Source organism: Notolepis coatsorum (assembly GCF_963971535.1).
Source record: "Notolepis coatsorum genome assembly, chromosome: 20".
In the NCBI taxonomy this organism is placed as follows: domain Eukaryota; kingdom Metazoa; phylum Chordata; class Actinopteri; order Aulopiformes; family Paralepididae; genus Notolepis; species Notolepis coatsorum.
The window spans coordinates 65,462,506-65,472,552 of record NC_140184.1 but is presented as its reverse complement, the minus strand read 5'-3'; the positions used below and the strand labels follow the sequence as shown (position 1 = coordinate 65,472,552).

Here is a 10,047-nt window from a genome sequence, read left to right as displayed (position 1 = left end):
AGCTTTTGCTACAACCCGGCATGTTTACATTTTGTATTTTGTGCGTGCTTGATGTTCATCAACATGTGCTGCCCCTATCAAATCCGCTTTATTAGAGGCTTTATTTTTATAACCTGCATTAAGATTTCAGCAATAAGGCCTTAACACATTGACCGCCAGCAGCAGGAGGCGCTGATCCCTTCATCGCCAGGTCTTTATTCAATAGATAGTTTTAGACTGACATTTGCGAGTGCTTAAAATATATCTTCCATTATATCTATGGGTCTAATAACGCCGTCGAGTATCAGTGAGTTGAGTAAATCAGTGATTTAGTAACTTCACAAACTGGAAATATTAAAATATAATATACAAGGTTCAATTCACCCGATGGCACCATGGCGATCAAAACTTTAATAATAACCTCCCGTTGGATCTTTTGTACACAACTTTTATTTTTCCAAGTTCCATAGTTAAGATTTTATTTCTTCTTCTCCACATCCTGCTCAGCAGCCTCCTTGGCTCTCTTGGCACGGATGCCAAACAGACGAGCGTTGGCACGAGCCATACGGAGGCTGGCGAACGCCTTGAAGTTCTTCTCATCCTCAGAGATGACGCGGGCCTTCTCCTTCTTGTGCACCTGAGCCACAGGAAAGAAGAATATAGTTAGCACAATGTCAACTAAGCAAGCACAACCATACAACCTTTTAAGGTTAAGTATTTATTCATCAGTTATGGCCACTAGTTCGGTAGCAACAGTTGGAAAACCTCAATAAACTAACCATGTTCCATACACAACTGACCTAACGCACAACATAGGTTGTGGATAAAATGTTATATCCTCAATCCCTCATCAAGATTTGAGTTAGCAAGGTGCACCCAGTACCCTTGGCGCATATCTGAGAGAATGACACTGCAACTAAATTGTATGTTCATATTAAATGTGCTTCTCAGTGCTTTAACCTGTATGAAACGATTAAATGGTCATAGTTTGTTAAATAAGTCACCTTTCTCATCCTCTTTGTTTAGTTTATTTCTCATATTTCTATATTGATCTCATTTTTATTGCCTATAATTACGTCTTTCTACCATTACCGTGCCCATACATGTACCTGCTGCTATGACACCAGAATTTCCCAGAGGGGATCAATAAAGAAATATCTTATTCAATAATCCTTTGTAATAAGTAGCTTGCTTTTTTCTTTAATATAATTTTGCCTCACTGCGTGGAACATCGATGGTTGTCTGTATGGAACATTGTAGAGATGTTGTACGATTGGTTTTTTCCCACTTTTCTCAAAATACTATTGGTCTATAACACAATTTAAAGTGTAGATTGCAGAATGGGTTGGGAGAGATCACTCAAACACTTATCTGGCTCCTAACAATGAAAGAAAACATACAGCATGCATACGGAACATAGTTTGTTTACGTTAGTGAAACTAATTGTAGTTGATGCAGCGTTTTGCAGATAAGGAGTTTAGTTTCATCTACAGTCACATCATACCTGGTTTATATTATTGAGAAACATTCAACAATCTTATTTTGAATAGTCTTTGGAGAATCAAATTGCCTTCTGTGTTTAGAGACAGTGGTATGAACCTTGTGTGAAAGACAACTTACATTTCTGATGGGCATGATGGCACCAGTAAGCTGGGTGGCCATCTTGACTTCCTCTTCCTGGAGAGACAACGGGAAACACCAGTTAAACAATATTCCTCAATCAAAACCCTTTCAGGTGAATCTCAAATATGAGATTAGAACATTGAGAAATGAACATGCCAATGATGTCGTCAGTGGTTACTGACCACCGAAAGCTATACAACTATAGAATTCTAGGAGGAGAAAAGAAACTATCCCATGAACCGTTAGAACCCTTAAACAAGCAGTGCAGCCATAGAAAAAAAGGGTTCAAATGGTATCATTAATGAAGTAGAGATTCTGGCTCTAGGGAAAAGTCACAATAGAAAGTGATTCTACCCATTAACTCTAGCTGTGAATAAGCATATTTGTTCAAAGATTGAATTAAACCCTTTGTTTGAAGGTTAACCTGCAGCGCACATTAGTTGACTAGTCATAATATGGCACCGTTCACACATTGCAAGGATTTCATAGAACACGCGTCTGATAATGTACAGGCACAAACGACGTCTCCTCAGTTCCAAAATGGTGTCAATTTGTCTCATTAAAAAACACAACTGGGACCAACAATATAGTTTCATATAAATTCTTAAAATGTAAATAACAAATTAACAAAATAGTATTATAATGTATCGTGATCAGTGTTGGGTGGTAACTAGAGCTGCCGCGGTCTTGATGTTTTCCTTACCGCACAAATTTGCGAAATATTTCCTACCGCTGCGGTTATTACCGCACACAAAGAAAATTTGAATACATTTTTTTTTTGTAGTCTACTCTTTATATAGCATATAGCCTGCCTCTAGTCTAAATGTCTATCTTTAGAGGATGACTTTGCAGCATGAATATTGTTTGGGATTCGGCAAGCACGCATTCGTTATTGAAAGTGAAACACGGATTCGAAGTCTCCCCTCTGGTCGTGCGCCGTTCACTCGGTGTCGCGGGCAGGGGTGGTAGCGGCGCGCCCGGCGGTTACCCCCCCGACCCTTTCTTATTATTATTATAACGTTACTACTTATGATTACAAAGGCATTCGTTTTGTGGCATTAACGTTATATAGTTACACTTTCAATAACATCAGCGTATTTACCGGACCATAGCAAGGCAAGCGTTACTCAATTCATATCTCAGTTCCTTTCTTTGTTCAGAGCTTGTAGAGTTGTACCAATTCTGCGGTCTGTTAATAAAGTTTTCAATCAGACAAGTGTATAGAACGAAGGGCTTTTATTATAACATTGGTTGCAGTAAAATCATTATGCCTCGTTTAGTACTCCTGAGGAGCGACGGTAATCCACTCCGGTCTCCGGCGGGAGCTAACGTATTAGCCGTGTTGCGAGCTCTGAGACATTCAGGAAGTAAAAACCTAATACACGCTTGCCGATTGGTGGCAACACACTGCAGGACGCTCCAACGTGTGACGCGTCTCTCTTCTGACCAATCAGTGGTCTGCAGTGTTTCATGTGACTTTTCTGGTACCCAATAGGGTCGCTTGGAACCTCGACAGAGGAGTAGGGTATATCTGCAGAGCCGCAAGCCCAACGAGAGCGGGGTACTTTATTATTATTATAAAAAAACAGGGGTGATGCGGTATTCAGCCTAACTCTGCGGTGGGCGTGATGTAACAGCGATACCGCGGTAATACCGATACCGCGGCAGCTCTAGTGGTAACGCGTTACCAATAATATTAGCTTTTCCCAGCAACAAGTAGTGTAACAAATTGCTACCTCAATTTCAGTAATATGACAATTACGCCATTACTTTGATTTTGTCAACACCAACAATGACAAGATCGATCTGTAAATCAATTTAAGCCAGCTCTGCTTTTGATCAAGCCTGTAGTAGCCTTGTTAATAAGCTTGTAAAGCTGCGGGAAAAGCTGCCGATTTAGAGCATTCACATCAGAAGCGTGGTGCTCTGGCAGCTCTGCTCCATGGCAGTGCGCACCATATCTGGGTCCTCCGTTGAGAACAAGATCTAGCTCAGCCTGCTCATCTGCTTCCAAAGCCCCTTGAAGCGCACTACTCCCACATGCTCCTTTCAGAAGCACACAGGGAATAGCCCATGGCGTACCGAATTTTGACAGTAAGAAAGGAAGCAATTCCATTACGCAAGTAATGCAACTAGTACGATAATGAATTACTGCTCCAAGAGCATAATTAAAGTAAGAATGTTATATATAACTTTTTTTTAAGTAATGCTGCAAACATTGATTCACATCATTATGATGTCCATGCCAACATCTGGCTCTAATGTAAAATTTTGAGGGCTTTGCAGTGAGAGATGGGTAATAACTACTAACCAGGATGCTGCCATACTTCTACAGTTGGACCAATTAACACATTTCCTATCTGGAATTAAATTAAATTATGCAAAAAATATTCAAATGGTCAACTGTTCTGGAATGTACTTGAAAGTAATGTTTTACTTTTACCTTGAAAGTGCTTGAGTTTACAAAATGTCCTTTGCGCTATATATATATACATTCCTAGAAATGTATTCGATTAAATTTTTTTTTAATCGAGTCCCACCACTACTCCAAACACATCCTGTATTGCTACTTAGAGCATCTTGTTTTATTTGGAGTGCTTTGAGACAATTGGCATTTAGATCATTTGCATAGAGTAAACGAGGCTTGAGAACAACCTTCTCAGGCTGTAAAAATGTGGAGAAGAAACCCAACAACACACTTTCACCAAGTAGCGACATTTCAATTGACTATACAGATCAAGTCAACAGAACAAGCACTATGCTTCTGTGTGGTCGCCATGTTTCTGAAACATGGAAAATAACGACTGCACAAGTATATAGCATGGAAGTATAGACTTAATGACCAAATACAGATCCTAAATGGATTTGTCTACACAATTTGGCCAATCATCACAATGCTTTTTTGTACAACAAGTTTAACCTCTTAAGCCCTAGCCATATTTTCAGAAAATTCACCTAAAAATACATACCCAAGTAAATGGAAGATTGCTCCACTTCTACAAGAGCCATTTGCATGTTATTGGTATCTAGGGACATCTATGGATCTCAGGGAATGTATTCCCAGTGTCAGAAATATTGTCTCCGTTACTAGGCTTGCGTAAATTGTAATGAACCAAAGTAGAATATATATATAAAAAAAATCCCCCCCTTTTTTATTATTATATATATATATATCATCTTTAACACTTTAATCGCAGATGACGTGTTTAGACGTCATTCCTAGCCATGCTCATTCTGCCGAAGACGCCGTAACTAGTCTTTGATATCAATAATTCAAAAATCTGTGATCGAAATCATATTTCTCCTCCGGAGACATGAGATGTACTGGTGAGCTCCACTCAACTGTCTAACGGTTCAAGAGCGCCATCAGGTGGCCGATCGGCAGATCGGCCAAGAGGGAGGGGCGCGCCAAACAGGAAGTGCTCATCCATATGTCGTCCGGGCACTCGCAATCGGTAGCCGGACTCCATCTCAACACACTGGATGATCAATCGCTCGCCCTAACTCAATAAACAACGTTATTTGGACGTATATAGTATTATACAACCTGGAAATGGTTCATCGGGATCAACATCCCATAATCGAAAACTGTCTACTCCACGCTGATCGTCCAACGGCGCGAGGAACATACGGTAAGATCCAGCGTTATTTTCTAACGTATTCCATATAAACTGCTCTGATGACCATATGACCCACACTAGACGAATGGTATAACGTTGCCCACGGAATTATAAACGCCCCCTCGCCCATCCGGTCAATATCAGATGATACGTAGTAACTTCTAGAACCACGTCCAGTTGACATTTTTTATCTCGCACCGATTGCTATCAAACTGTATTTCATCATCAATATAATGCATTTGGATCTATAAATCAAGTTCTGGAGAAAGCTGCAGAAAACGATAAAAACACACTTATACTTTATACCATATTTTATTATGAATATGTGAATGAAAAAGTATATCGTTGCTACACCCTGAACAATGGATATAGGACATTGAATGGGCCATAATAATGGCAATTTAGCTATAGAATTTAAAAAGTTATAGCCCTGCAAAGAAGGGGAACTTCTCCATAGACAAATAGAGCTGGCTAGGGATGGTAAATTATGAATTTAACCCATGGCGATTCCAACATTGACCAGACGTGGAGAATTGCGACCGAGCTCATTCAGCACCTTCTTGAGATCACGTGTACAAAAAAAAATCGAAGCAAATTAATAAATGGCAGATGATTGGGGTTTTGTAGATACAGTAATGAATTTTGCCATCCAGACAGCGTGTATGGCTTCTTCAACAGAACTTCGTTTTCCGCGTTCGAGTTTTGCGCTCTGATTGGCCAGGTCATGAGACATGTGAGCCAATCGTGGGACAGCAAGTGCTGCGCCTATTTCCGGGTCTAACAGCATGCAAACTACCTGGCGTTCTATCGCCATGCTCTAAGACAAACTCTAACCTTAGCCAACTTCAAAAGAGTGCCTAAGCTTAACCAGTGTAGAAACTTGCGGTCCCACGATTGGGCGTACATGTCGCATGACCAGAAATGACCTGGCCAATCAGAGACACGGAAACAAAGTTCTGTTGTAGAAGGCATTCAGGCATCCAGACAGGCAATTTGAAATATGATTATAGAATATTAGGCCTATAAATGGCCTTATTATGGCCATGTCACACATCTATGGATTGGGCCAAATCTCCTTTACAAATGGCAGAGTTCAATCTGAAATTAGTACCACCAGGCGCCCTGACGGAGCAGCAAAAACTGAATGAATACTGTAAATAGTTACTTTTGTATAATGTAAATATCTCCAGCATTTTATCAGATTGCAACAGTTTTTTTTGCTAGATGTTCACAAAAAGGTAAAAAAACTAACTACGTTCTATTTTATGGCAATAACGTTCAGGTTTGTTCGACCCGTGAGATATCGGAAGTCAGATAATTGACAGGGGCTGGCGTGAGCTGGGAAGTGTAGTTTTATGAAATTCGAAAGCCTGTCGAAAGCCCTGGGTCTTCCATTTCATAGGACTACACTTATGACCGCTTGCTTTACTTCCACCTAAATCCTCCGCTTTCCGATGCAATGCGCGATTTTTGATAAGCTCATATTTCACTAATAACACTTAAAATCATTTTAATTGTTAAACAAACGTAGTGCTGAAAATACACACTTTGACCACCGTTTTGACAGAGTTAGGTTATTTACTCTTGGCTACATTTGAAAAAGAAACGCAACATTAATTAATGTTCTGTATTCATCGATTTATGACATGATATCAATCTCGTATCAGTACCGGACCGCTCGGGCTTAAGGTAAAAATAAATAAATTACAACCATCTAGACAACAGCGTGCCATATTTACAGCCACAGGTGGTAAACGTTTCCAATAGGCCATGGCCTCAAGATTCAGTCAACCTCTAAATACCCGAGTCGTCATCACATTACTTACAGTGCTATCTCCCTTCTTGGGGGCGGAGGCCTTCCTGGGGAAGAGGATGAGTTTGGAGCGGTACTCCTTCAGGCGCTGCACGTTGGCCTGGAGAGACTCTGTGGACCTGTTGCGACGGCGGGCATCAACAGCGATGCCGATGGTGCGTGCTGTCTTTTTGTGGATGCCAGCGGCCTGCAGGGATTAATGCAGCACACAAAATATGAATATAATCCCATGACAGTCGTATTTTTTTATCCTCTATTTCTCCGCCTGATTTTCTATGCTTTTCTCCCCCTCCCAATTTAGTGGTTATGCCAATTCCCCCCCTCCCCTACCTGGTCGTTGTGCGCACGTTCCCCCTACTGGTCGGTACAAGGGAACCCTGAAGTCTACCACATGCTTCCTCCGACACATGCAGAGACAGCCAGCAGCTCACTTTTCACCTGGCAGCGAGGACTCTCATTGGTGAAGTGTAACGCGTGGGAGGTCACGCTGCCTTCACCACTTCCTGCCTTTCGCTGAGCAGGCGCCCAGACCCGACCTGTAGGCGTCGCTGTCCACAACGCCAGATTACCACCCACGACTTCCCTCCCGCTAACTCAGCCAAACGAGTTAGTATGACGATCGGCCCAAGCCGCAGGCAATGCTGACTCCGGCAGTCGAGACCGCAATCTCCGCTACCCGACCGCGTCTTCATTTAAAAACAGTGATCGAGCTTAATTAGCTTGTAAAAATATATCAGATATGAATTTCAAGTACCCAGCGCACAATTAGGGTTTCACACAGCGACGCGCTGGGGTCTGAAAGCTCGGAGTTGCTAATAAACATTTTAAATCATTGTTATAAAACGAGTGGTACTCCGAGCAAGCCGTGTATTTCCGTATTTGGCTGCCTGGTGCGTATGCGCTGTGACACCAACGGCGGAAATACACAGCTCGCTCTGTGAGTACCACTCTTTTTATAACAATGATTTAAAATGTTTATTAGCAACTCCGAGCTTTCAGACCCCAGCTGTGTGAAACCCCAATTGTACGCTGGGTACCTTTGAAATTCATATCCGATATATTTTTGACCCACCCCGAGCTCAGAAGCAGTGCTTGGTGGTCCAAACGAGCCTGGTAGCTACATAGCCGAGAGTGACTGCGGATTCAAAAGCCCCTGGCTTGCACATTGCAGTCACGTAAGGGGCTAAACTGTCATCATGACCAAATCAACATACTGGCAAACACCATCATTAAGTTATGGTTACCTTGAGCTCCTCCAGGGTGAAGCCACGTCCAGCACGGACCTTTGTGTGGTATCTGATAGTGGGACACCTAACCTGCGGTCTCAGCGGCCCAGCTACAGGACGTGGAGCAATACGACGGGCCTTCGCCTGACGAGCCTTTCGCCTGTAAAAAAAATAGTAATTTTGTCATACCAAAGCAGCTTGGCTATCAAGACGCATAAAGCATCCACTTAAGACATGACTTACTCAAGTCACCCTTCTGGGACTGGAAAACCTATTTTTAAGAGATTATACATTAAACCCAATACAAGCCAACATTGACCGAAAGGAATTTTCCATTTCTGGAGCAAATGTCCAGGGACAGTTCAACAATTACATCTCAGAGACGACCACAAGGACCTGGGACCTATCACTGTTCAAATAAGCCAAGTCAGACCATTGACATATGCTTCTTTATTGGGACAATCATTGGATCTAGGCTACCAATATTACATTTGTGAAATTGATCTAGGCTACCAATATGACCAAGGTTATATAAGCCTCCAGCTAACCTAGCTCCCCATCTAATAGCTACGTGTAGCCACGAATGCAACTAACGTAACAGCATTTGCCTGGGAAATAAGTAACACTTATTATTTAACACAACAGCTGTAAACCAGTCCATAGTCTGCTAAATCACTTAAAATGACGAGGCGTTAGCTTAGCATGCCCCCTAGTTACTCAAACGACAGCAATAGCCAACAAGCTTGGTTTAGCAGCTGCACAGTTGCCACAGTACACGTCTCTCACCTGCGGATCTTCCTTGCTGGCTGGTTGAACCAAGTGCGCACTCTTTTCTGCCAGTCCTTGTGGAAATGTGGGTTCAAAAGCATTCCATTCCGGCTGGGTGCCATGGTTGCCTACTTCCCTGGAAACAGACAACGGGAGACACACATGGGTACATGCCGGCGTAGAGCTCACCGCAGCCACTAGCTTAGCCAATGTACGTTTGCTAGCGAGTGCTCAGTGCAGTCAGACCGTGTTCATTTATGGCAGTAAAATTAAGAATGCTTTTCTTGTTGCGTACTTCTTGTTTAACATTACTGCTCATTCGTATGGCCCATGACGAGATTAGAAGTATGCCCTTAAACTGCAACGCCAACACACTGATGCATGCTAGTGCTTCTGGGACGGGCATCACAACAATTGAAGCCACCATAACCCCATAGGTTTAATCTTTATATATCAATAATCACATTTTCTAAAAGAGGATAACGCATACTGTTGGTACTAGTAAATAAAACGGAGACATATTCTCGTAAAATCAAGGATTGGGGAAGATTCTTTCGGGAATCTATAGAGATTATCTTGACATACCGTCTGGGGGGAAAATGGCCGAATAGAAAAAGGAAGTGGCAACGCACGGCATTGTGGGATATATATGAGACAGCCAATGAGAAACAGAGCGACCCGAAGCAGAGGTTAATAAAGCTGGGAACGAGTGAAATGAATGATGAATGAAAACTTTATTTAACAGATTGCAGAATGGGTACAATACAGTACGGCTCAATACACACAATTGTTAAGGGGATGCAGACCTGAGAAAGACGTTTGTCTTGTTTCCATCAGGGTCCCCCATTTTCAATTCATATAGACATTTATGACATACACAACATGACATTTATGGCATAGGGACATATAGGTATTTAGTACTGATACATTTGTGACATAAACGGTATTCAAATATACAGTACTGTCTGTTACCCCTAGATCCTGACAGAGTATATACATATGATGGGGAGGGGACTGT

The 10,047-nt window shown here is 42.0% G+C and overlaps 1 protein-coding gene across 1 annotated transcript; it reads right to left on the bottom strand.

The window, feature by feature from the left end:
* Nucleotides 1-375: 375 nt before the first annotated feature.
* On the bottom strand, nucleotides 376-9,654 carry rpl13 (ribosomal protein L13). Its single transcript, XM_084337450.1, has 6 exons — nucleotides 9,615-9,654; nucleotides 9,048-9,165; nucleotides 8,280-8,421; nucleotides 7,049-7,222; nucleotides 1,600-1,656; nucleotides 376-616 (listed from the first exon to the last, which is right to left on the bottom strand). Exons 2-6 carry the CDS (start codon nucleotides 9,149-9,151, stop codon nucleotides 458-460), a joined length of 636 nt encoding a protein of 211 aa, XP_084193576.1. The 5' UTR covers nucleotides 9,152-9,165; nucleotides 9,615-9,654; the 3' UTR covers nucleotides 376-457.
* Nucleotides 9,655-10,047: the final 393 nt, after the last annotated feature.